The 27878-nt window shown below is 48.5% G+C and overlaps 1 protein-coding gene across 6 annotated transcripts in view; it reads left to right on the top strand.

Annotated features, from left to right (window-relative positions):
* The window catches only part of REPS1 (RALBP1 associated Eps domain containing 1), a 403472-nt gene that overhangs the window by 149905 nt on the left and 225689 nt on the right, over window positions 1-27878 (top strand). For all 6 annotated transcript variants that reach the window (XM_063917447.1, XM_063917443.1, XM_063917442.1 and 3 more), the window contains exon 7: window positions 18526-18589. In XM_063917447.1, the coding sequence (XP_063773517.1) occupies window positions 18526-18589 (64 nt within the window). The remainder of the gene's footprint in view (window positions 1-18525; window positions 18590-27878) is intronic.

Here is a 27878-nt window from a genome sequence, read left to right as displayed (position 1 = left end):
TGATATGTTGGGATGCATCATTAAAAATATTATTTTTAAAAGAGCAGTGGTCAATAAGGATTATAGTCTTTTTCAAATAATATTTATACAATTAGACTTACAGATGTGTCCAGCGTCATCACAGTTGATACTGTTCGCACCCATGATCCATTCTCTGTGACTAGTGTGCCCATTCACGGGCACATGTGAATAGTCTCATCCGCTATCCATTCAGAATGCATTATGCAATCATGGGTGCAATCACTTGCTTGCATGTAGTCACTGTCGCAATGCATGTACACATGCAAATGCATTGCGGAAAAATGAGGGATGACACATCATCTGTATGCATTGGACCTGTTTGATGAAAAGAAGTATTATCAAAGTGCTTTTATGGACCTCAGTTTGAAGCAATGGCAACCAATGTTTCCAATATTCAGTCATTCAAATATTTCAAATATATTTTAATTTAAAAAATAAAATAAAATGTGCAGTACATGAAACCCAAATTTTGAAATAAAAAATATATGCCTTATCAGTATTTACCAACGGTCTCTTCCTCCCCCCCAATGTACAATCGCAAGTAGGGATTATTCTCTGTGTACTTTCCGTGTGAACTAATAATCCTCCGCTTTCTATCTGAGATTCATTGTTTAATACTGCGTGGATCAGCATCCATTGTCAGGTGATGAAAATCCCAAGGCACAATTGTGTATGGATTTTTTGTTTTTTTTCAAGGAGGTGTGTTTGGTTGGAGACACTCACATTTCGAAAACTATACCAGTGATTGCGCCGAGTGAAAAAAATTGTGGGTCCCAGGGACCCATTACGTAAATAAATTGGGGTCCTACTCCACTGTTTCTGGGTCCTATCGCGTATTATGGGGGTAGAGGCAGGGAGAAGCTGGTCAGAGCTGGAGTTGAGGCAGGGAGAAGTTAGGGTAGAGCTAGGGGTAGAGGGGGTAAGGGCAGGAAGTGCTGGGTTTAGAGAGGGGTAAGTGCAGACAGCAGTTGGGATAGTGCTAAGGGGCAAGGAAGGGGATAGGGGCAGGCAGTGCTGGGGGTAGTGAGGGGCTTAAGGTAGATAGCAGCTGGGGTAGTACTGGGGGGAAGACGGTGGTTAGGGGCAGTCAATACTGGGGGTAAGGAGGAGGAAAGGATAGATAGCAGCAGGGGCAAGTAGTGTTAAATGCTGTAAGTGTAGTAACACTTTAAGAAATCCTGTGATCCTAGCTCACCGCTCTGTCACTACAGCCACACACTGCAATCACTGCACCCTTATTAAAGACACACTATAATTACTGCACCCCCACTACTGCCACACACTGCAATCACTGCGCCCTCACTACTGCCACACACTGCAATCACTGCGCCCTCACTACTGCCACACACTGCAATCACTGCGCCCTCACTACTGCCACACACTGCAATCACTGCACCCTCACTACTGCAATCACTGCGCCCTCATTACTGCCACACACTGCAATCACTGCGCCCTCACTACTGCCACACACTGCAGTCACTGCGCCCTCACTACTGCCACACACTGCAATCACTGCGCTCTCACTACTGCCACACACTGCAATCACTGCGCCCTCACTACTGCCGCACACTGCAATCACTACTTCCCTGCCACTACAGCGACACACTGCCTTCTATGTACTTTCTCTGCTTCCCCTTCTCCGTTCTTATTGCAACTATGTCCTGACTGCAGCGCCCCGTCACCTTGTGGATGCCCGCCTCTGGCGGTCCTGGCCTTTGTTGGAGGTCCCCGCGAGGTGAGGCATCGGCATGTCTGGTTCACCGATCCAGGGGGCAGTGCTCTCAGGTGGCTCTCTACTCCCAGCTCCCCTCTGCCGATAGCACAGCAGCACGGTCTGTGGAGAACTGTGGAGCGGCGCTGAGGCCACGGGGTATCGGCAGGGGCATAACTAGAACTTTGGGGGCCCCATAGCAAAATTTTGAAAAGGGACACCTTTCTACAGAGAGGGGAGGTAGAGGGTGACAAAAACCCAGGGGTAGAGTGGGAGTACAGGGTAACACACAAACGGGTAGAGTGTGCGTACAAGGTGGCACAAACACACAAGGATAGGGAGTACTGTGCCCTACACACAGAGGTAGGGGGTACAGGGTGTCATACACATATGGGTAGAGGAGTACACACACACACACACACACACACACACACACACACACACGGGGTAATAAGTGCAGGGTGTCACGCACAGGGGAAGGGTGTGTACACTGTGTCACACATACACAGAGGTAGAGGGTGTACACGGTCATACCCACAGGGGTAGGGGGTACAGTGCAGAGTGTCATACACGGGGTGGGGGTTCAAGGTGTCACACAGAGGGGTACAGGGTGTCACACAGGGGAAGGGGGTGTACACTGTCACACATGGGAGTATAGGGGGGTACAGAGTGTCACACATACAGTACAGGGTGTCATACACTGGGTGGGTACAAGGAGTAGCATACACACAGTGGTACAGTGTGTCACACAATGTCTGGGCAGTAACAGGCAGGGTACGGTCCCCGGGCTGTAAGTTACCTGTGTCCAGCACCCAGCAGTTCAGCGTTGTCCTGGTACTGCTAGCCCTGGCTCCCTGGTACACATCAATTCACCAGCTGTAGGAGCAGTATGTACGTCTGGCGGGAAGAGCTGCCCATGTCCCCCTGGGACACCCGGCAGCTCCTGCTTGGCTTCCCACTCATGCAGGGCCAGCCGTACATGTGACCACTCACAAAGGATACCCCACAACCTGGGCACAGCAGATTCCGCCCAGTGGTGGCACTCTATCGGACCTCCAGCTGCAGCCGCCGCTTCAGCACCGCTACCCACCGGAGAAGGGCTGTTTGCAGTGTGTCTGGTGAGGGGGATGCGGCCCACGGTATTTGCGCCACTAGGTATCGGGATTCCAGCAGCTCTGGCATCGGCTGCAGGTGCTGCTCGCTGCGGGAGGGACAAGTGGGCGGGCGGATAAAGGCGGAACACTTCTGATCGCGGCTCCCTGCTGACTGTACTTTTTCAGAATGGGTGGGGGTCAGTGGGGACGCTCTCCTGTGGGATTGGCTATAAGTTTAATGAATATCTGCCTTGCCCGGCAGCTCCTCCTCCACTTGTATAGTCCTCTCTGCAGCTGGGCAAGGGAGACATCAATTATTAAACCTGTAGCCAATCCAGGCGGAGCGCGTCCCCGGGGACCCACCCACTTTGATAAAGTGAGTCACCGGGCACCAAAATCGCGTAAAATACGCGCCATAGCACATTTTTGCGAACACTGCTATACGTACATAGTATTAAGGCACAAATGTATTAAGGCTTAAAAAGTGATAAATTGAAGATGGATAAAGAGGGATAAATGACCAGCCGATCGGCTTCCTACCTGCCATGTCGAAGGCTGTGTTTGAAAAATGACAGGAGCTGGTTAGCTGGTCATTTATCACTCTTTATCTGTCTTCACTTTTTATGGCTTAATAGAGTGGTAGCCAACCCTGGTCCTCAAGAGCTACCAACAGTTCACATTTTCCAGCTCACCTACCCGGTGCAGTCATTACTCACTCACACATTTTAAAAGATCCACAGATGGAGCTAATTACTTAACTTGTGATTCTGTGAGGAGACCTGGAAAACGTTTACTGTTGGTAGCTCTCGAGGACCAGGGTTGGCTAGCCCTGGCTTAATACATTTTGGCCCAATTTACAAGTGAGAGCCTAGACTAAAAACATTTATGCTGCTTTTTCTAGTTCTATATTAGTGCCCAATGAACATAAAATGATCAGGAACCAGTAAGTATCACATAGGCCAGTGTAGATTGGAGTAAAGTTACTTTATTACTCAGCAACCTGGATGGGCTTACTTTTCCACTCCTGGGATATACGGATTTCCTCTCAAATTAGTAACCACCTTTTACTGACTCCTCCCACTGCGTCCTGAATGCGTAATTCTTGGATACTGTAATATTGCCTGTAAGACCAACAGACCTTTCATCTGACAAGCTGAAACCATCAGCTATTGTGGCCATACACTGTGAAATATGTCAGAGTGTTTTCACATTGGAGGAATCATTTCCTGCGCTGTGGAGGATTTCATCATGTCAGACAGACCGATAGCATGTATACTAATTGGCAGTTATATCGCAATTCTAAGGTAGCTTTTATAGTGGCAGGATTTTTCTTCTCCTCCTCCCCTTGATCCTCCTTGTCTTGGTGGCACTCGGCCCCCTCCCGGCAGCATTATAATACCCGGGATACCGGTGTCGATATGATGACCGGCGGGAATGGATACCCTTAATAGTGAACTTGGTTGTAACGTGTGCATATGGGAATTTACAGAACATTCTATAAACACTCAAATTCTAGGTGTTTACTCTACTAGTACTAGACAATTCCCCCTCTGTATATAAGAAATTGGTCAGTTGGCAGTTGAGCTGTTCATGTTTTCTGTTGTGGTCTTCTGGTTTCTTGTCCATGTTTCTCAAAAACCAGTGTCCTATCCGGAATCAGCAAAAAATATTGTACAACCTAAATTGAAGGAAAAAAACTAACTTAAACAGACTAAAGGGGACATGTACTAAGCAGTGTTAAAAGTGGAGGAGTTGCTAATGGCAGCTGCTCTGTATACTTATAGTATGCAAATTCTAAATGTTGCGTCAATGCTGATTGGTTGCCATTGGCAGCTTTTCCACTGGCTCACTTCTCCACTTTTATCACTGCTTAGTACATCTCCCCCTAAAACATAGAGAATAGAAACATAAACCTACTAAAGCAGAAACACTTTCAGTATTAGAAAGTAATAAACCGAAAAGAAGAGGCAAAGAAATACCTCATAAGATAGGGGAGGTGTTATGGAAACGTGAAAAAAAAATGCAGACAGCCTGAACAGACGAAATAGACTATAAGGGGCAAAATTTTCTAAAGCTTCTAAAACAGAGAATTGGTGATGTTGCCCATAGCAACCAATAAGATGCTGTCTATCATTTATCTGTTGCCTTTTAGAAAATGATAGACGGCATCTGATTGGTTTCTATGGGCAACATCACCAATTCTCTGTTTTAGAAACTTTATTAAATTTACCCCTAAGGGGGTATGCAATTAGCTCCGATCATTTTGGAGGTGTTGAATTCGACTTCATGGGTGTTCAATTGCGGGCCGTTTTTGCCCGTTTTTAAGACATTTTCACCGCTTTTGCCTTTTCACCGCTTTTGTTCTAAGTGAAAAGACATTGGTGAAAAATGCCTCAAAATCGCAAAAACAGCCTGCGTTTTTGCCGACGCAGGTGCAAAAACATGTGGATCCGCCGAGCCACATGTTTTTCGCTCCTGCGAAATGTTTCGTCTAGGCGAATAAAACAGCCCTGCTATTGCATAGGGCGAATCCCCATTTGCCATAAAAATAGCAAAAAGCTCATTTTTTTTCGCCTCTGAAATCAGTTACTATTATAAATCGTCAGAGTGAATTGTTTTAACAAAATTTAAAAGCTGAGGGATCCATGGTTCAGCTTTTGGTAAGGACTTTGCCTTGCATACATTGAGAATCCCACAATGTGGAAAATTTGATGTATTGACCATAGCAATCTAATTAGATCCCAAATGTCATTTATCTAGTATATTGTTGAAAATGAAAAGGAAACTTCTCATTTATTGATATGGGCCAGTTGGAGATGGGTTTTCCTATTTTTGTACTGTGCAGGTGACCGATGGAAGTAGTAAAAAACCTTTTGCAACGTTTGCATCATATTGCTCTTACCACTGTCCATTTAACAATCGCACAGCTAATGTATATTATTTCTTAATGGTGAGGAACTTTTGGCGGGGACCCCTGCACACCCTTTGCTAGCAGGGCACACAGGGACCCCATGACTGCGACCGGAGCACTGGGGACAGGTAAGGCGGCAGTTCATACCTCCGATTTCCGGTAGACAGTCCGGAGGTTTGCTGACGTGTACCCAGACCACTGCCTTGGACTACACTAGACCACCAGGGCTAATTACACTGGCGCTGGAGACAATTATTCAGACCAGGGAACCTGGTGGTTAAAGTCAGCAAAGGGGAGGTCAGCGCTTCCCCAGCGGCGCCATTCCACTGATGTCTTCCTGCCCTGTGGTGCTCCTCCTATACCCTCCTTCCTCAGAGAGATGCTGGGCATCCATTTTCAGCTCTGCTGGTCTCTGGGAACACTGGGTCCAGTCTCCCTGTTTACCTCTCCCTGGAGTCGTGTTATACACAGCGCTATGTCCTACCAGCTATTTCCTACCGGCACTAAATTCAACTACCAGCTGTTTAGTTGAAGTTAGTGCCCATTGCAGTTAAATTGTGATTTCTGTATTGTATGTGACTTGCACTAGCTATGCTGCCTGCCTTTTCTTACTGTATTGTTATATAGCTTTCCCTTTTTCTCTCTCAGTAACCCTCAGATACTTGGTGTGTACAGGGTAGGCTGGGTACACACTTGCCAATGTGCACGCGATATATCGAATATATATACCGAACTGGCGAATCGGATGATATATCGTATACATCGGCAAGTGTGTATACCCTATATTAGCGATGCGCGCTCTCGCGGGTTGTTAACGAAGTACAATATCTTTTGTTTTCTACTTAAAATCTAAAGATATTGGGGATCATTCCGACCCGTTGGCACGCTGTTTTTTTTCGCAGCCGTGCGAACGGGTCCGAAATACACATGCGCAGCGGGTGCAATGCGCAGGCGTGTCGCTGGCTGACGATGGGCACGATCGTAACGTGATTGACAGGAGGAAGGCGTTCTGGGGTTGCAACTGAACGTTTTCGGGGAGTGGAGATCCGAACGCAAGTGTATACAGGCGTTTGCAGGGTGGGTGTCTGATGTCAATTTCGGGACCTGAGACGCTGAAGTCATGGCAGTGGGTAAGTAAGTCCAGACCTACTCCTCATCTGCACAACATTTTTTGCATAGCTTGGCTGCACAAGCGATCGCAGCCTTGCTATGCAAAAATACACTCCCCCATAGGCGGCGTCTAGTTGATCGCACTGGCTGCAAAAAGTTGCAGCGTGCTATAAACTTGGAATGACCCCCATGGTACGAGACGGCATGGCCCTGTATGAGACACTATATCATTCAGTGTGTATGAACGATATTGTTTGCGGGGGATTTTGCACGATGAACTGACATCGGCAAGTGTGTACCCAGCCTTTACCCACAAGACAAGATACTGTATATGTGGACTATTATTGTCACATACCATATGGTTTTACACACTGCACATAACCATATTGTGTGTACGTCTCTCCTTACAGCTATGTCTTGCAAAGGTAAATGACCTAAACAGGCTCTGGCCCCTACACTGGTGTCCTGTAGAACTTGTTCAGCAGGTTTACCTCCTCAGGATACGTTACAATATGGTCAGTGTGCCAATTGTTATGCTCCACCGGGTCAGTCAGCCCGCCGGTTCCAGCATAAGAGCCTACTTGGGCTTCTTTTACTCAGATGCTGGCCATAATTACGGGCCATATTGCAGCCCGAGCCATAGCTATGGGTCTGCCTCTGTAATTGCCGCAACAAATTTATCACCCTATACCGGCCCCATCTGTCTCTCCCCCATGGATGGACTTGTTTTCTGCCTCTGTGCAGATCCTTGTAGCCTCGTCTGATGCCTTTCACCATATGATACAGGACCAGATACCCTTGCCTACTGTTGCTACCACCAAGCGTACTGTACCCTCATCACAATCTACGCCACTCTCAGATTGTCTTGAATCTTCTGGTGAGGTGGAAAATGCAGGCCTCTCTGATGCTGACTCCCCTTCTGGGGAGGAAGAGGTTAAGTCAAAATTGAATATCCTTTGTGTAAATACCAGAAAGTAGTTGTGGCGGAATTCCCCCACTCTGACCACTTCGCTAATGCTATGGGCGAAGCGTGGAAAACTCCTCCTAGCAAGAAATTCCATTTACCTAAAAGGCTAAGTTTCTATTATCTGCTTCCAGCTACTGTTTGTACTAAGTGGGAAAATCCCACTATTGTGACACGCTTGGTAAAGACCTCAACTTTACCTATACCTACGGTGTCTTCCCTGAATAATGTACCAGATGGGCAGCTAGACGCGTGTCTTTTTACACCCTTAAGGGCCCTACACACTGGGCGATTTTAACGACAACGATATTATCAGCTTCTAGTGGACAAATGGGTTCTTCCAGAGGTGGATCTCATGGCCTCCCGGCACAACTACATAGTAGCCGTGTACAAGTCCAAGCAAGACAAGGGAACCAGACACAGTCTTTGCAGACTCCTTGACATTCGAATACCCCTTCTGTCTGGCATATAACGTTCCTCTGGTATCTCTCCTTCCAAGGGTGCTTTGCAAATTCAAGGAAGTAGCCCAGAAGCCATTGGTTCACGGATCTTCAAAGTCTCTACATAGATGTACCGTTTCCTCTTCATCTACGACTGGACCTCTTGTCACAAGGTCCCGGTCTACACCCGGACCTAGCTCGACCATCTTTGACGGCATGGCTCTTGAGTCATCCCTCTTATGAGATCAGGGTTTTTCCAGTTCTGTGATTCAAACTATGCTCCGAGTATGGAAAGACAGCATCAGCTCGTTTCTATTACCGCTTATGGCATTCTTACTTCCATTGGTTCGCTCGTTGTCACTATAATCCCCTGGTGTTTTGGATTTCTAGACTACTGGCATTTCTCCAGGCGGGCCTTGACATGGGCCTCCGCCTTGCTTCTTTAAGGTACAAGTCTCAACTCTGTCCATCTGGTTCCAGAGAAGAATTGCTCAATTGTCGGATGTGCCTACCTTCCTTCAGGGGGTGTACACAGGATTCAACCTCCCTTCAGTGGCTCCTTTGGAGTTGTCATTAGTTATTTGTGCTTTGCAGCAGTCTCCTTTTGAAACATTGGAATCAGTCTCCTTTTTGAAACAAATAGTTGACCCCGAAGACTCTTATTCTTCTGGCAGTTACCTCTGCACGCAGGGTCTCAAACTTAGGAGCACTTTCCTACCGCTCTCTATTTTCTCTTACGTCCTAGAGGATGCTGGGGACTCCGTAAGGACCATGGGGTATAGACGGGCTCCGCAGGAGACATGGGCACTATAAAGAACTTTTAGTATGGGTGTGCACTGGCTCCTCCCTCTATGCCCCTCCTCCAGACCTCAGTTAGATCTTGTACCCAGAGGAGATAGGGTGCATTAAAGGGGAGCTCTCCTGAGTTTCTCTGAAAAAGAATTTTGTTAGGTTTTTTATTTTCAGGGAGCACTGCTGGCAACAGGCTCCCTGCATCGTGGGACTGAGGAGAGAGAAGCAGACCTACTTAAGTGATAGGCCCTGCTTCTTAGGGTACTGGACACCATTAGCTCCAGAGGGAGTCGAACGCAGGTCTCACCCCGCCGTTTGTCCCAGAGCCGCGCCGCTGTCCTCCTCGCAGAGCCGGAAGATAGAAGCCGGGTGAGTATAAGAAGAAAAGAAGACAGCAAGGCGGCAGAAGACTTCAGATCTTCACTGAGGTAAGCGCGCAGCGGTAACGCTGCGCGCCATTGCTCCCACACACAACACACAAGGCACTGATGGGTGCAGGGCGCAGGGGGGGGGGGGGGGGCGTCCTGGGCAGCAGTAAACCTCTAGTGCTGGCAAACATACATATATAGGCTACAGAGGCACTATATATCATAACCCCCGCCAGTATTGTAAAAATGAGCGGGACCGAAGCCCGCCGGTGAGGGGGCGGAGCTTAATCCCTCAGCACGGAAAGCGCCATTTTCTCCACAGCATGGAGCTGGCTCCCCGGACTCTCCCCTGCTGAAGACACAGAGCAAAACAAAGGGGGGGGGGGGCACTTATTGGCAGCAGTGAGTGTATATAATGTGATTTTATATATACATACATAATTTTTTTTTTTTTTAATATATATATATATACCAGGATCCAATCCTGTATGCCGAATCTGCGGCCCTCCAATAGATGAGCCTCCTGCAACCACCACAGAAGGGATACCCTTGTCCTCGGCGACAGGGTTATCCGCAGGTGCATCTGAAGATGCGACCCTGACCATTTGTCCAACAGATCCCTTTGCATGGAATCTGCCGAAAGGGATTGCTTCGTAAGAAGCTACCATTTTTTCCCAGGACTCTTGTGCATTGATGTACAGACACCTTTCCTGGTTTTAGGAGGTTCCTGACCAGGTCAGATAACTCCTTGGCTTTTTCTTCGGGAAGAAAAACCTTTTTCTGAACTGTGTCCAGAATCATCCCCAGGAACAGCAGACGAGTTGTCGGCATTAATTGGGATTTTGGAATATTCAGAATCCATCCGTGCTGCTTTAGCACCTCTTGAGATAGTGCTAAACCCATCTCTAGCTGTTCTCTGGACCTTGCCCTTATTAGGAGATCGTCCAAGTATGGGATAATTAATACGCCTTTTCTTCGAAGAAGAAATATTATCTCGGCCATTACCTTTGTAAAGACCCGAGGTGCCGTGGACAAACCAAACGGCAGCGTCTGAAACTGATAGTGACAGTTTTGTACAACGAACCTGAGGTACCCCTGGTGTGAGGGGTAATTGGAACGTGGAGATACGCATCCTTGATGTCCAAGGATACCATAAAGTCCCCTTCTTCCAGGTTCGCTATCACTGCTCTGAGTGACTCCATCTTGAACTTGAACTTCTTTATGTATAGGTTCAAGGACTTCAGATTTAGAATAGGCCTTACCGAGCCATCCGGCTTCGGTACCACAAATAGAGTGGAATAATACCCCTTCCCTTGTTGTAGAAGAGGTACCTTGACTATCACCTGCTGAGAATACAGCTTGTGAATGGCTTCCAAAACCGTCTCCCTTTCTGAGGGGGACGTTGGTAAAGCAGACTTCAGGAAACGGCGAGGTGGCTCTGTCTCTAATTTCAACCTGTACCCCTGAGATATTATCTGCAGGATCCAGGGATTTACCTGCGAGTGAGCCCACTGCGCGCTGTAATTTTTGAGACGACCGCCTACCGCCCCCGAGTCCGCTTGCGAAGCCCCAGCGTCATGCTGAGGCTTTTGTAGAAGCCGGGGAGGGCTTCTGTTCCTGGGAAGGAGCTGCCTGTTGCTGTCTCTTCCCTCGTCCTCTGCCTCGTGGCAGATATGAATAGCCCTTTGCTCTCTTATTTTTAAAGGAACGAAAGGGCTGCGGTTGAAAGGTCGGTGCCTTTTTCTGTTGGGGAGTGACTTGAGGTAGAAAGGTGGATTTCCCGGCCGTAGCCGTGGCCACCAAATCCGATAGACCGACCTCAAATAACTCCTCTACGCATCGCCTGTCCACTGTCGTGTCCATAAAGCTCTTCTGGCCGAAATGGACATAGCACTTACCCGTGATGCCAGTGTGCAGATATCTCTCTGTGCATCACGCATATAAAGAAATGCATTCTTTATTTGTTCTAACGACAGTAAAATATTGTCCCTGTCCAGGGTATCAATATTTTTGATCAGGGACTCTGACCAAACTACCCCAGCACTGCACATCCAGGCAGTCGCAATAGCTGGTCGTAGTATAACACCTGCATGTGTGTATATACCTTTTTGGATATTTTCCATCCTCCTATCTGATGGATCTTTAAGTGCGTCCGTCTCAGGAGAGGGTAACGCCACTTGTTTTGATAAGCGTGTTAGCGCTTTGTCCACCCTAGGAGGTGTTTCCCAGCGCTCCCTAACCTCTGGCGGGAAAGGGTATAAAGCCAATAACTTCTTTGAAATTAGCAGTTTTTTATCGGGGCACCCCACGCTTCATCACACACGTCATTTAATTCTTCTGATTCGGTAAAAACTACTGGTAGTTTTTTCACACCCCACATAATACCCTGTTTAGTGGTACCTGTAGTATCAGCTAAATGTAACATCTCCTTTATTGCCAAAATCATATAACGTGTGGCCCTACTGGAAAATACGGTTGATTCGTCACCTTCACCACCGGAATCAGTGCCTGTGTCTGGGTCTGTGTCGACCGACTGAGGCAAGGGACGTTTTACAGCCCCTGACGGTGTTTGAGGCGCCTGGACAGACACTAATTGAGTGTCCGGCCGCCTCATGTCGGCAAACGACTGCTTAAGCGAGTTGACGCTATCCCGTAATTCCACAAATAAAGGCATCCATTCTGGTGTCGACCCCCTAGGAGGTGACATCCTCATATTTGGCAATTGCTCCGCCTCCACACCAATAACGTCCTCATACATGTCGACACACACGTACCGACACACAGCAGACACACAGGGAATGCTCTATACGAAGACAGGACCCACTAGCCCTTTGGGGAGACAGAGGGAGAGTCTGCCAGCACACACCAAAAAGCGCTATATATGACAGGGATAGCCTTATGATTAAGTGCTCCCTTATAGCTGCTTTTATATTAATATATTGCCATTTATTCTGCCCCCCCTCTCTGTTATACCCTGTTTCTGTAGTGCAGTGCAGGGGAGAGACCTGGGAGCCTTCCTGACCAGCGGAGCTGTGACAGAAAATGGCGCCGTGTGCTGAGGAGATAGGCCCCGCCCCTTTTTCGGCGGGCTCGTCTCCCGCTATTTAGTACATTTAGGCAGGGGTAAATATCTCCATATAGCCTCTGGGGCTATATGTGAGGTATTTTTAGCCTTTTTAAAGGTTTTCATTTGCCTCCCAGGGCGCCCCCCCCCAGCGCCCTGCACCCTCAGTGACTGCCGTGTGAAGTGTGCTGAGAGGAAAATGGCGCACAGCTGCAGTGCTGTGCGCTACCTTAAGAAGACTGCAGGAGTCTTCAGCCGCCGATTCTGGACCTCTTCTTGCTTCAGCATCTGTGAGGGGGCCGGCGGCGTGGCTCCGGTGACCATCCAGGCTGTACCTGTGATCGTCCCTCTGGAGCTTCATGTCCAGTAGCCAAGAAGCCAATCCATCCTGCACGCAGGTGAGTTCACTTCTTCTCCCCTCTGTCCCTCGTTGCAGTGATCCTGTTGCCAGCAGGAATCACTGTAAAATAAAAAACCTAAGCTAAACTCTCTAAGCAGCTCTTTATGAGAGCCACCTAGAATTGCACCCTTCTCGGCCGGGCACAAAATCTAACTGGAGTCTGGAGGAGGGTCATAGGGGGAGGAGCCAGTACACACCACCTGACCTGTAAAAGCTTTACTTTTGTGCCCTGTCTCCTGCGGAGCCGCTATTCCCCATGGTCCTTTCAGGAACCCCAGCATCCACTACGGACTCCGAGAAATAGAATTATCGGTAAGTAAATTCTTATTATATATATATATAAGCCCCGTTTTATCTGGGAATTCTATTTCCGGTGTCAGTGGCGCTGGGTGTGTGCTGGCATAATCTCTCTCTGTCTCTCCAAGGGGCCTTATTGGGGATCTGTCTCCATATAATATCCCTGTGTGTGGGGTTGTGTCGGTACGTGTGTGTCGGCATGTCTGAAGCGGAAGGCTCATCTTAAGGAGGAGGTGGAGCAGTTGATTGTGGTGTCTCCGTTGGCAACGCCGACACCTGATTGGTTGGACATGTGGAATATTTTAAATGTAAATTTATTACATAAGAGATTGGACAAAGCAGAGTCCAAGGATTTGACTGTGTCACAGGGCCCTTCAGGGTCTCAAAAACGTCCCCTGTCCCAAATAGTAGACACTGATACCCACACGGATTCTGACTCCAGTGTCGACTATGACGATGCAAGGTTACACCCAAGGGTGGCAAAAAGTATTCATTATATGATTATTGCAATAAAAGATGTTTTGCATATCACAGATGACCCCTCTGTCCCTGACACGAGGGTACACAGGTTTAGGGTAAAGAAACCTGAGGTAGCGTTTCCCCCATCTTATGAGCTGAACGCATTATTTGAAAAAGCTTGGGAAACTCCAGACAAAAAACTGCAGATTCCCAAAAGAATTATTATGGCGTATCCTTTCCCCTCAAAGGACAGGTTACGGTGGGAATCATCACCCACGGTCGACAAGGCCTTAACACGCTTGTCCAAAAAGGTGGCCCTACCGTCCCCGGACACGGCGACGCTAAAAGGTCCTGCGGATCGCAGGCATGAAACTACCTTAAAATCAATTTATACACATATGGGGGCTTTGCTCAGACCGGTTATAGCATCGGCTTGGGTTTGTAGCGCGGTAGCAGCTTGGACAGATACCTTGTCAGCTGATATTTATACCCTAGATAGGGATACTAGTTTATTGACCTTAGGTCACATCAAAGACGCAGGCTTATATATGCTGTGGACCCGCCAGTGGACGGGTGATGCCGACTCAGAGGCATATGGAAATTTTGCCTTACAAGGGTGAGCTTTTAATTGGGGAAGGTTTCGCGGACCTGGTTTCAACAGCTACCGCGGGTAAATCTACCTTTTTTGCCTTATGTTCCCCCACAGCAAAAGAAAACGCCGCAGTATCAGATGCAGTCCTCTCGGTCGCACAAGTCCGGAAGAGGTCGGGGCTCTTCCTTCCTCGCCAGAGGTAAGGGTAGAGGGAAAAAGAATGCCTGCTACGGCTAGTTCCCAGGAACAGAAGTCCTCCCCGGCTTCTACTAAATCCACCGCAGGACACTGGGGCTCCACTGAGGGAGTCCGCACCGGTGGGGGGGAACGTCTTCGACTCTTCAGCCACGACTGGGTTCAGTCATATGTGGATCCTTGGGTGATGGAAATTGTGTCCCAAGGTTACAAGCTGGAATTCAAAGACGTGCCTCCCCGCCGATTCTTCAAATCGGCTTTACCAACGTCTCCCCCAGAGAGGGAGATAGTGTGGGCTGCAATTCGAAAGCTGTGTCTACAGCAAGCGATTATCAGGGTTCCCTTAATGCAACAGGGAAAAGGGTACTATTCAACCCTATTTGGGGCAACCGAAACCGGATGGGTCGGTCAGACCCATTCTCAACTCAAAATCCCTGAACCTGTACTTAAAAAGGTTAAAGTTCAAGATGGAATCGCTCAGGGCAGTGATCTACAGCCTGGAAGTGGGGGATTTTATGGTGTCACTAGACATAAAGGATACATACCTTCATGTCCCCATTTATCCTTCTCATCAAGCGTACCTGAGATTCGCTGTACAGGCCTGTCATTTCCAATTTCAGAGGTTGCCGTTTGGGCTTTCCACGGCCCCAAGGGTTTTCACCAAGGTAATGGCGGAAGTGATGGTACTCCTGCGCAGGCAAGGAGTCACAATTATCCCGTACTTGGACGATCTCCTGATAACAGCGAGATCAAAGAAACAGTTGCAGAAAAGCGTGTCGTTCTCCCTTAGAGTACTGCAGCAACATGGCTGGATTCTAAATCTACCAAAGTCACAGTTGGTTTCAACAACTCGGTTGTCTTTCTTAGGCATGCTTCTGGACACAGAACAGAAGAGGGTTTTTCTCCCAATGGAAAAAGCCCAGGAACTCCAGAACAGGGTCAGAGACTTTTTAAAACAAAAAAGAGTGTCAGTCCATCAATACACTCGAGTACTGGAGAAAATGGTGGCGACCTACGAGGCCATCCCCTGGGACCTTCTGGACAAGTGGTCCGGGTCTCACCTTCCAATACATCAGAAGATAACCCTGTCCCCCAGGGCCAGTGTGTCTCTCCTGTGGTGGCTGCAGAGTGCTCATCTTCTAGAAGGTCGCAGGTTCGGCATTCAGGACTGGGTCCTGGTGATCACGGACGCGAGCCTCCGAGGATGGGGAGCAGTCGCACAAGGAAGGAATTTTCAGGGACTGTGGTCAAGCCAGGAGGCTTGCCTACACATCTACATACAGGAATTAAGGGCCGTTTACAACGGCCTACGACAGGCGGAGAATCTTCTTCGCGGCCTACCGGTTCTGATACAATCAGACAACGTCACAGCTGTGGCTCATGTAAACCTCCAAGGCGGTACAAGGAGCAGAGTGGCAATGGCGGAAGCCACCAGGATTCTGTGGTAGGCAGAAAATCACGTAAGCGCTCTGTCAGCGATATTCATTCCGGGAGTGGACAACTGGGAAGCAGTCTTTTTCAGCAGACACGATCTCCATCCAGGAGAGTGGGGACTTCATCAAGAAGTCTTTGCAGTGATAACAAGTCATTGGGAGCTTCCTCAAATAGACATGATGGCATCATGCCTCAACAAGAAGCTTTGGAGGTATTGTGCCAGGTCAAGGGACCCTCAGGCAGTAGCGGTGGACGCCCTGGTGACACCATGAGTGTTTCATTCGGTCTATGTGCTTCCTCCTCTTCCTCTCATCTCAAAAATATTGGGAATCATTAGACGGAAAAGAGTACTGACAATACTCGTTGTTCCAGATTGGCCTCGAAGGGCCTGGTATTCAGATCTTCAGGGGATGCCCACAGAAGATCCGTGGCCTCTTCCTCTCAGAGAGGACCTGTTGCAGCAGGGGCCTGCGTGTTCCAAGACTTACAGCGGTTACGTTTGATGGCATGGCGGTTGAACACTGAATCCTAGCGGAGAAGGGTATTCCAGAAGAAGTCATCCCTACTCTGATAAAGGCTAGGAAGGAAGTGACGGCGAAACATTATCAAAAAGAGAAAGTAAGAGAAAGTATGTATCTTGGTGTGAAGCTAAGAATGATCCTGCGGATGGTTTCCACTTGGGCTGTTTTCTCCACTTTCTACAGACAAGAATGGATATGGGCCTAACGTTAGGCTCCATTAAGGTACAGATTTCGGCCCTGTCTATATTCTTCCAGAAGGAATTGGCTTCTCTGCCAGAAGTCCAAACTTTTGTAAAGGGAGGGCTAAACATCCAGCCTCCTTTTGTGCTCCCAGTAGCACCATGGGACCTTTACGTAGTGTTACAGTTCCTTACATCGCACTGGTTTGAGCCTTTTCAAACAATTGAATTGAAATTTCTCACTTGGAAGGTGGTCATGTTATTGGCCTTGGCATCTGCAAGGCGGGTGTCCGAATTGGCGGCTTTGTCTCACAAGAGCCCCTATCTGATTTTCCAGGTGGATAGAGCGGAATGGAGGACTCGTCCTCAATTTCTGCCTAAGGTGGTTTCGTCTTTTCACATGAACCAACCTATTGTGGTGCCTGTGGCTACGGGGGGCTTGGAGGACTCCAAGTCCCTGGATGTAGTCAGGGCCTTAAAAATTTATGTAGCCAGGACGGCTAGGGTTAGGAAAACAGAGGTTCTGTTTGTCCTGTATGCAGCCAACAAGGTTTGCGCTCCTGCTTCTAAGCAGACTATTGCTCGCTGGATCTGTAACACGATTCAGCAGGTTCATTCTACGGCTGGATTGCCGTTACCAAATTCGGTAAAGGCCCATTCCACTAGGAAGGTGGGCTCTTCTTGGGCGGCTGCCCGAGGCGTCTAGGCATTACAGCTTTGCCAAGCAGCTACTTGGTCGGGTTCAAAAACTTTTGCAAAAATTCTACAAGTTTGATACCCTGGCTGGTGAGGACCTTGCGTTTGCTCAGTCGGTGCTGCAGAGTCATCCGTACTCTCCCGCCCGGTTGGGAGCTTTGGTATACACCCCATGGTCCTTACGGAGTCCCCAGCATCCTCTAGGACGTAAGAGAAAATAAGATTTTAAACCTACCGGTAAATTTTTCTCCTAGTCCGTAGAGGATGCTGGGCGCCCGTCCCAGTGCGGACTAAATCTGCAAGACTTGTATATAGTTGTTGCTTACATAAGGGTTATGTTACAGTTGGAATCGGTCTTTGACTGATACTGTTTTTTGTTCATACTGTTAACTGGTTGCGTATATTCCAGGTTATATGGTTTGATTGGTGTGGGCTGGTATGAATCTTGCCCTTAGATTAACAAACTCCTTTCCTCATATTGTCCATCTCCTCTGGGCACAGTTCTCGAACTGAGGTCTGGAGGAGGGGCATAGAGGGAGGAGCCAGTGCACACCCTTACTAAAAGTTCTTTATAGGGCCCATGTCTCCTGCGGAGCCCATCTATTACCCATGGTCCTTACGGAGTCCCCAGCATCCTCTACGGACTAGGAGAAAAAGATTTACCGGTAGGTTTAAAATCTTATTTTTTGTAATTTTTCATCATAAGAGTGCATCCTATGGACCAAACAGGGCTACCTCACCAAGGTGGTATCCGGCTTCCATCTCAACAAGGAAATTGTTGTTCTGGCCTTCCATTCACCAGGCTTCCCTGTGGTAGGCCTCCTATGCACACTTAGTAGCCACTTTATTAGCAGTTTATAAACAACCACCGATATAAGATATTCAGAATGGCAATGTAACCGGTCAGCATTCTTATGCTACTAGGAATGATTGAGGTAATTTAAAGCTAGATTTATTGTAGCATTATTGTGTAAGACCTATTAGTTATTAAAAACTGGACAAACTGCTCTTTCGACATAAATAAAAGCTCAATGATTATTTGCATTATTATGCAAAACTTGAATCTTAAAGTGCTTTTTGTGTGTGTGTTAGTAAAATAAATGCAGTATTTTTAGTTATAAAGTTAGAAGTACTGTGGTGTTAACCAGTGAAAACATAAACAAGGATTTATGGAACATGGAAGCACATACTTATACTCTTTAAAATTGTACCAGTTGCAAATTAGTTTGTTAGAATTTTTTTTTCTTTGTATAATATATAATCTGTCTTCTATCTAGGATCTGCTGCAAAGGAATTCTTTACAAAGTCTAAACTTCCTATTCCAGAGCTTTCTCATATTTGGTAAGTTGTTTTGTTTTTTGTTATTGATGTACAGGACACTTGGTTTCTTTGTTCATGTGTTTTGGGCTTGCTCGGCTTTCACATGGCTACCACATTTAGCCATTCAGTTTAGACACCGTTTTTAAGCCAATGTGCAGTCCGTTTATGGAATGGTTCTTAATGTAGTACTTATGCTGACATTCAGAATGCCCAATATTACATCATGCATGCTCCGAAAACCAAATGTATGGCCAGCTTTAGATTTGGTATATTCATACCTCCCAACATTTCTTCTTACTAAAGCGGGACATATGCGCGTGCTCCCGAAAAAGGGGCATGGTCTAAGGAAAGGGGTGTGGCTTCGCGGGAGGACCCGCGATCGCGAGCCACACCCCCGTTTTCGTCACTGAGGGGGCATGCCCAGCGCTCTGTGAGCCGCTGGCATGCCCCCTCTCCCTCTGACTTCAGTGAATAGACGCAGCATCTATTCACCGCTGCTCTGCTAAGCAGGGCAGCGACAGACAGAGCCTCCCAACTGCCCCCCCCCCCCCCCCCCCCCCCCCACCGCGGGACACTGCGGCCCGCGGGTGGGACAGCGGGACAGTCCCCAAAAAACGGGATTGTCCCGCGAAAATCGGGACAGTTGGGAGGTATGGTATATTGCTGCTTTAATGTATGGAGTGTAAAATTATTAAGCCACTTAAAAGCAGTGATCGCAAAATACGCGCTGTAGCGCGTTTTTACGCGCTACAGCACACAAGGGACTCACTTTTTAAAAATGAGCGGGTCCTGCAGGACGCGCTGTGAGTCAGTCCTGTGTGCGCCTCAGCCAATACTGAAATGCTATTGGATGAAGCGCACACAGGACTCAGCGCGTCATGCAGGACCTGCTTATTCTTCAGTGGCCGTCCCCCCTGTCACTCACCGCTGGCAGCATGCATCCGTCTTCTTGTAACTGAGAAGAGGGGGCGGGGCCAGTGTGTGTGTGAAGCTGCTGCTTCGGGCTGTGGCCAGTGTGATGAGCATGTGTGTGGAGATGTTTCCGCGCGCCTGAGGCCGTCCCGCTGCTCTGGCTGCCGGCGGTGGCCGGGGCTGAGCCCAGCAGTTTTAATGACGTGCTTCTGTGCCCACCGCGGGGGAGAGGGTAGCGGCTGTACCACGTTGTTTACTTCCCGGGAGACGTGCAGGCAAGTGCGGTCAATGGGCATGATGCTGATATGGGCATGATGCTGATACTACTCAGCGCCCTGGTGTGTCTCTGGCTGGGCGCTGAGTAGTATCAGCATGGGCAACTGGCTGGTTCTGAGCTTCACGCAGGTTCTGCATGGGCAAGGATGATTGACAACCACCGCGCTGTGTTTATCTGCACATGCCATATACAGGCTGCGTGATCATGTGTCAGTCATATCAGGGTGGCAATCCAGACTGTTGGTTGACCCAGCAATAGCTGACAGCAGGTGGGGAGTGGTATTTGTGGTGTGCTTTGCGTCCTCAGTAGCGCTGCGGGGGTGCGTATCTATCTCCCCACTACTGCACGAACAGCAGGGTCAGGTAACAGGGTATGGCGACGCTGTCACAGAAGGGGGCTCCGTCACCCGTTCATGTGACCACGGGGCGCACATACATGCATACAGCCGTCCCAGGTCCCTTTCCCATGTTGCTCTGTTCGCTCCCTCTCTGGCCTGTACAGCAGGAGGAGGCAACCTGTGGCTCTCTATGGCTACGGTGCAGGTACAAGACCCAGGCTTACTGATTGTTACTGCACCTGGGAGCCTGAGCAGGTTGTGTATCTGGCCTATGGGGAATCAATATGTAATGCCAGAGCATGGGATCCCGGCGTTCATGACACCGATGCCAGAATCCTGATATATAAAATACAGACAGGGGTGAGTAGATGGTATATCCCCCTGCTCCATAACCCTAACACTCTGTTCCCGCAGACTAACCTCCCCCCTTAGTGTCTGACCCTAACCACCCCCATCCCTGCTGCCTAAATCTAACCATACCTCCCCTGCAGCCTGACCTGTTTTGTTTTTATATACTGTAGATAGTAGCTCAGGTAAATCTGGATGTTAGAATAGAGAAAGCCTTTTACTGGGGGCATGCTGGGCATTGCATTATTAGTATCAATTATTTATAGCTCTTCAATCGGTGTACTACGAAATGCCGGCTGTCTGGATCCCGGCGCCCAGTATAATGGCGCTGGGTTCCCGACAGCCGGCATGCTGGCAGCAGGGTGAGCGCAAAAGAGCCCCTTGCGGGCTCGCTGCGCTCGCCAAGCTACAGGCACGGTGGCGCGCATATTCTCCCTCCAGGGGTGTCATGGACACCCCAAGAGGAAGATAATTTGTGAATATATCGGCAGTCGGGATCCCAGTGCAGGTATGCTGAGCGCCGGGATCCCGACTGCCGGTATAACGAGTGCCACCCCTCTGCAATGACTAGAGGACAACAGACCGGGTACAGCAGGACACGCTGTGAGTCAGAGTCCTGTGTGTGCCTCAGCCAATACTAAGGAATGGTATTGACTGAGGTGCACACAGGATTCTGACTCACAGAGCGTAATGCAGGACCCGATCATTCCTCAGTGGCCGTATCACTCGTCAATCACTTCCTTTCCCACCAGTACTCCCCAAAGTGCTTTATACCCTTACCCCCTCCATAGGATGTAGCTAACCCTCTCCTTGTTCCCCAGCACTGTCCCATCTGCTTTCTGCCCTCATCCCCCATAATATGTGATGGGACCCAGAAATAGTGGCGTAGGACCCACATTTTTTCAAGTGAGTGGTCCCCAGGACCCACAAATTCTTTTGCTCCGCGCGATCACTGAAAAGCATAATTATTTTGGGAAGTGGTTACAATACCACTAGTTGAGATCCCCGAGGTCACTACGCCGATGCCGGAATCCCGACTAGCAGTGAACTACCGGCGCTACAGGCTTTTCTCCCTCTATAGGTGTCCACGACATCCATAGAGGGAGAATATAACCTGTGGCGAGCCCGCAAGGGGCTTTTCATCGCTCGCTCCGCTGCCGCCATACTGGTGGCCAGGATCCCGCTGTCTGTCTACTGACGGCCGCGATACCAATCACCGGGATTTCATACTGATCCCATTATTTTGTGTTATTAGGAGTAACAGAAGCACTTGTATATGAGGGTTAGTTCAGTAATTAAAAAACCCACCTTCAACTGCAGACGGTGAAGAGATTCCAGCACATATGTAATATAATCATTTGACAAAAATCACACAGACTGTTAAATCCAGCACACTTTTTTTATTTCCACCTCAGACAGGATACAGCTTCATACGCAGGAATTGTAGGTCAGGTTTACAGGCAGTTCTAAACACAGCAGATAACAGTCCAAATAGTTGTAGTCCCAAACAGTGTATGTTCCAAATGGCTCTTAACTTTACCTCACACTCCCACCTATTGCCTGGGCACAAACTGCCTTCAGGAGCAAAGTCTCTGTGCGCTGAACACATACAAAAAGGCAGATTACATGTGCTGTTAATTAGCCTAGCTTTTGCTGATAACTGATAGAGGCAAAACTTGGACTGGACACTTCAGTCCTGCTGCTCTGCTAAACCTAGAACATCCTGCTGTTCTACATTAACTCCATGTGGAACTATGCTGTCTGCCACACTTCATCCCCCCTTAGCTTCAATAACCCTGGTGAGGCTAAGAACTTTTCAGGCGAGCTCCCTGCCTTGCCACATCTGTGCCATCCGTCCCGGTACACAACCCGCTACCATTTTCCAGAGTTCACCTACTTCCCCCTCTTCCTCCACCTCCCCTAGCTTCACCATAGGGTTGCCTGGAAGATCAGTACCTATAAACTTTCTGGAAAGGGCATCAGCATCGAGGTGCTGTTTCCCCGGACGATGCTGTACCTCAAATTTGAATGGCTGCAAGGCCAAAAACCAGCGAGTCGCATGATGTGTAATTAGTAAGAGCTCCTGCAACAACAAATAATATTTTTAGTCTACTGCCCACTTGATTGCCAAGCACTCCTGTTCTACAATTGAGCACTTGCATTCCCTGGACTTCAATTTCTGGCTAAGGAAGAGGATGGGTTTCTCTTCCCATTCTACCATTTGGGAAAGGACTGCCCCCAACCCTATATCTGAGTCATCTGTCTGCAATATAAATTGCTTCTTGAAATCAGGAGCCTGCAAAACAGGCTCTGCACACAAGGCATGCCTTAAATCCTGCTATGGAGCCTCTGCTGGTCTAGACCATATTATTTTCTGGGCACTGTTTTCTCTATCGTCCTAGTGGATGCTGGGGTTCCTGAAAGGACCATGGGGAATAGCGGCTCCGCAGGAGACAGGGCACAAAAAGTAAAGCTTTAGGATCAGGTGGTGTGCACTGGCTCCTCCCCCTATGACCCTCCTCCAAGCCTCAGTTAGATTTTTGTGCCCGGCCGAGAAGGGTGCAATCTAGGTGGCTCTCCTAAAGAGCTGCTTAGAAAAGTTTAGCTTAGGTTTTTTATTTTACAGTGAGTCCTGCTGGCAACAGGATCACTGCAACGAGGGACTTAGGGGAGAAGAAGTGAACTCACCTGCGTGCAGGATGGATTGGCTTCTTTGGCTACTGGACATTAGCTCCAGAGGGACGATCACAGGTACAGCCTGGATGGTCACCGGAGCCTCGCCGCCGGCCCCCTTGCAGATGCTGAAACAAGAAGAAGGTCCAGAATCGGCGGCATGAAGACTCCTCAGTCTTCTTAAGGTAGCGCACAGCACTGCAGCTGTGCGCCATTTCCTCTCAGCACACTTCACACGGCAGTCACTGAGGGTGCAGGGCGCTGGGAGGGGGGCGCCCTGGGAGGCAATGAAAACCTATTTTTGGCTAAAAATACCTCACATATAGCCTCCGGGGGCTATATGGAGATATTTAACCCCTGCCAGAATCCGTTAAGAGCGGGAGACGAGGCCGCCGAAAAAGGGGCGGGGCCTATCTCCTCAGCACACAGCGCCATTTTCCCTCACAGAAAGGCTGGAGGGAAGGCTCCCAGGCTCTCCCCTGCACTGCACTACAGAAACAGGGTTAAAACAGAGAGGGGGGGCACTAATTTGGCGTTAAAAATATATAAAAAAGATGCTATAAGGGAAAACACTTATATAAGGTTGTCCCTATATAATTATAGCGTTTTTGGTGTGTGCTGGCAAACTCTCCCTCTGTCTCTCCAAAGGGCTAGTAGGTCCTGTCCTCTATCAGAGCATTCCCTGTGTGTGTGCTGTGTGTCGGTACGTGTGTGTCGACATGTATGAGGACGATGTTGGTGAGGAGGCGGAGCAATTGCCTGTAATGGTGATGTCACTCTCTAGGGAGTCGACACCGGAATGGATGGCTTATTTAGGGAATTACGTGATAATGTCAACACGCGGCAAGGTCGGTTGACGACATGAGACGGCCGACAAACAATTAGTACCGGTCCAGACGTCTCAAAAACACCGTCAGGGGTTTTAAAACGCCCGTTTACTTTAGTCGGTCGACACAGACACAGACAGGGACACTGAATCCAGTGTCGACGGTGAATAAACAAACGTATTCCTTATTAGGGCCACACGTTAAGGGCAATGAAGGAGGTGTTACATATTTCTGATACTACAAGTACCACAAAAGAGGGTATTATGTGGGATGTGAAAAAACTACCGTAGTTTTTCCTGAATCAGATAAATTAAATGAAGTGTGTGATGATGCGTGGGTTCCCCCCGATAGAAAATATGGGCGGTATACCCTTTCCCGCCAGAAGTTAGGGCGCGTTGGGAAACACCCCTTAGGGTGGATAAGGCGCTCACACGCTTATCAGAACAAGTGGCGGTACCGTCTATAGATAGGGCCGTCCTCAAGGAGCCAGCTGACAGGAGGCTGGAAAATATCATAAAAAGTATATACACACATACTGGTGTTATACTGCGACCAGCGATCGCCTCAGCCTGGATGTGCAGAGCTGGGGTGGCTTGGTCGGATTCCCTGACTAAAAATATTGATACCCTTGACAGGGACAGTATTTTATTGACTATAGAGCATTTAAAGGATGCATTTCTATATATGCGAGATGCACAGAGGGATATTTGCACTCTGGCATCAAGAGTAAGTGCGATGTCCATATCTGCCAGAAGATGTTTATGGACACGACAGTGGTCAGGTGATGCAGATTCCAAACGGCACAAAGGTGTATTGCCGTATAAAGGAAGAGGAGTTATTTGAGGTCGGTCCATCGGACCTGGTGGCCACGGCAACTGCTGGAAAATCCACCGTTTTTACCCTAAGTCACATCTCTGCAGAAAAAGACACCGTCTTTTCAGCTTCAGTCCTTTCGTCCCTATAAGAGTCATATCTGCCCAGGGATAGAGGAAAGGGAAGAAGACTGCAGCAGGCAGCCCATTCCCAGGAACAGAAGCGTTCCACCGCTTCTGACAAGCTCTCAGCATGACGCTGAGACCGTACAGGACCCCTGGATCCTACAAGTAGTATCCCAGGGGTACAGATTGGAATGTCGAGACGTTTCCCCTGCGCAGGCTCCTGAAGTCTGCTTTACCAAGGTCTCCCTCCGACAAGGAGGCAGTATGGGAAACAATTCACGAGCTGTATTCCCAGCAGGTGATAATTAAATTACCCCTCCTACAACAAGAAAAGGGGTATTATTCCACACTATATTGTGGTACTGAAGCCAGAAGGCTAGGTGAGACCTATTCTAAATCTAAAAAAATTTGAACACTCACAAAGGTTCAAATCAAGATGGAGTCACTCAGAGCAGTGATAACGAACCGGGAAGAAAGGGACTATATGGTGTCCCGAGACATCAGGGATGCTTACCTCCATGTCCCAAATTTGCCCTTATCACTAAGGGTACCTCAGGTTCGTGGTACAGAACTGTCACTATCAGTTTCAGACGCTGCCGTTTGGATTGTCCACGGCACCCCGGGTCTTTACCAAGGTAATGGCCGAAATGATGGTTCTTCTTCGAAGAAAAGGCGTCTTAATTATCCCTTACTTGGACGATCTCCTGATAAGGGCAAAGTCCAGGGAACAGTTGGAGGTCGGAGTAGCACTATCTCGGATACTGTTACAACAGCAGGGGTGGATTCTAAATATTCCAAAATCGCAGCTGATCCCGACAACAAGTCTCCTGTGCTTAGGGATGATTCTGGACACAGTCCAGAAAAAGGTGTTTCTCCCGGAAGAGAAAGCCAGGGAGTTATCCGAGCTAGTCAGGAACCTCCTAAAATCAGTGCATCATTGCACAAGGGCCATGGTAAAAAAATGGTGACTTCCTTCGAAGCAATTCCAGTCGGCAGATTTCATGCAAGAACTTTTCAGTGGGATCTGCTGGACAAATGGTCCGGATCGCATCTTCAGATGCATCAGCGGATAACCCTATATCCAAGGACAAGGGTGTCTCTCCTGTGGTGGTTACAGAGTGCTCATCTTCTAGAGGGCCGCAGATTCGGCATTCAGTTTTGGATGTTGGTGACCACGGAGGCCAGCCCGAGAGGCTGGGGAGCAGTCACACAAGGAAAAAATTTCCAGGGAGTGTGATCAAGTCTGGAGACTTTTCTCCACATAAATATAGCTAAGGGTAAATTTATAATGCTCTAAGCTTAGCAAGACCTCTGCTTCAAGGTCAGCCGGTATTGATCCAGTGGGATAAAACATCACGGCAGTCGCCCACGTAAATAGACAGGGCGGCACAAGAAGCAGGAGGGCAGTGGCAAAAACTGCAAGGACTTTTCGCTGGGCGGAAAATCATGTGATAGCACTGTCAGCAGTGTTTCATTCCGGGAATGGAAACTGGGAAGCAGACTTCCTCAGTAGGCACGACCTCCACCCGGCAGAGTGGGAACTTCATGGGGAAGTTTTCCACATGATTGTAAACCGTTGGGAATTACCAAAGGTGGACATGATGGCGTCCCGTCTGAACAAAAAACGGGACAGGTATTGCGCCAGGTTAAGAGACCCTCAGGCAATAGCTGTGGACGTTCTGGTAACACCGTGGGTGTACCAGTCGGTGTATGTGTTCCATCCTCTGCTTTTCATACCTAAGGTACTGAGAATTATAAGACGTAGATGAGTAAGAACTATACTCATGGCTCCGGATTGGCCAAGAAGGACTTGGTACCCGGAACTTCAAGAGATGCTCACAGAGGACTTATGGCCTCTGCCGCTAAGAAGGGACTTGTTTCAGCAAGTACCATGTCTGTTCCAAGACTTACCGCAGCTGCGTTTGACGGCATGGCGGTGGAACGCCGGATCCTAAGGGAAAAGGAATTCAGGAAGAGGTCATTCCTACCCTGGTCAAAGCCAGAAAGGAGGTGACCGCACAACATTATCACCACATGTGGCGAAAATATGTTGCGTGGTGTGAGGCCAGGAATGCCCCACGAAGAAATTTCAACTCGGTCGATTCCTGCATTTCCTGCAAACAGGAGTGTCTATGGGCCTCAAATTGGGGTCCATTAAGGTTCAAATTTCGGCCCTGTCGATTTTTCTTCCAGAAAGAATTGGCTTCAGTTCCTGAAGTCCAGAAGTTTGTCAAGGGAGTATTGCATATACAACCCCCTTTTGTGCCTCCAGTGGCACTGTGGGATCTCAACGTAGTTCTGGGATTCCTCAAAACACATTGGTTTAAAACCAGTCAAATCTGTGGATTTGAAGCATCTCACATGAAAAGTGAACATGCTCTTGGACCTGGCCTGGACCAGGCGAGTGTCAAATTGGTGGTTTTTTTCTCAAAAAAGCCCATATCTGTTTGTCCATTCGGACAGGGCAGAGCTGCGGACTCGTCCCCAGTTCTCTCCCTAAGGTGGTGTCAGTGTTTCACCTGAACCAGCTTATTGTGGTGTCTTGCGCCTACTAGGGACTTGGAGGACTCCAAGTTGCTAGATGTGGTCAGGGCCCTGAAAATATAGGTTCCAGGACGGCTGGAGTCAGGAAAACTGACTTGCTGTTATCCTGTATGCACCCAACAAACTGGGTGCTCTTGCTTCTAAGCAGACTTTTGCTAGTTGGATGTGTAATACAATTCAGCTTGCACATTCTGTGGCAGGCCTGCCACAGCCAAAATATGTAAATGCCCATTCCACAAGGAAGGTGGGCTCATCTTGGGCGGCTGCCCGAGGGGTCTCGGCTTTACAACTTTGCCGAGCGGCTATTTAGTCAGGGGCAAACACGTTTGTAAAATCCTACAAATTTGATAACCTGGCTAAGGAGGACCTGGAGTTCTCTCATTCGGTGCTGCAGAGTCATCCGCACTCTCCCGCCCGTTTGGGAGCTTTGGTATAATCCCCATGGTCCTTTCAG

This window comes from Pseudophryne corroboree, chromosome 4, assembly GCF_028390025.1.
Source record: "Pseudophryne corroboree isolate aPseCor3 chromosome 4, aPseCor3.hap2, whole genome shotgun sequence".
Lineage (NCBI taxonomy): Eukaryota > Metazoa > Chordata > Amphibia > Anura > Myobatrachidae > Pseudophryne > Pseudophryne corroboree.
Note: the sequence above shows the minus strand (reverse complement) of the source record. Positions and strands in the feature narration are given on the sequence as shown.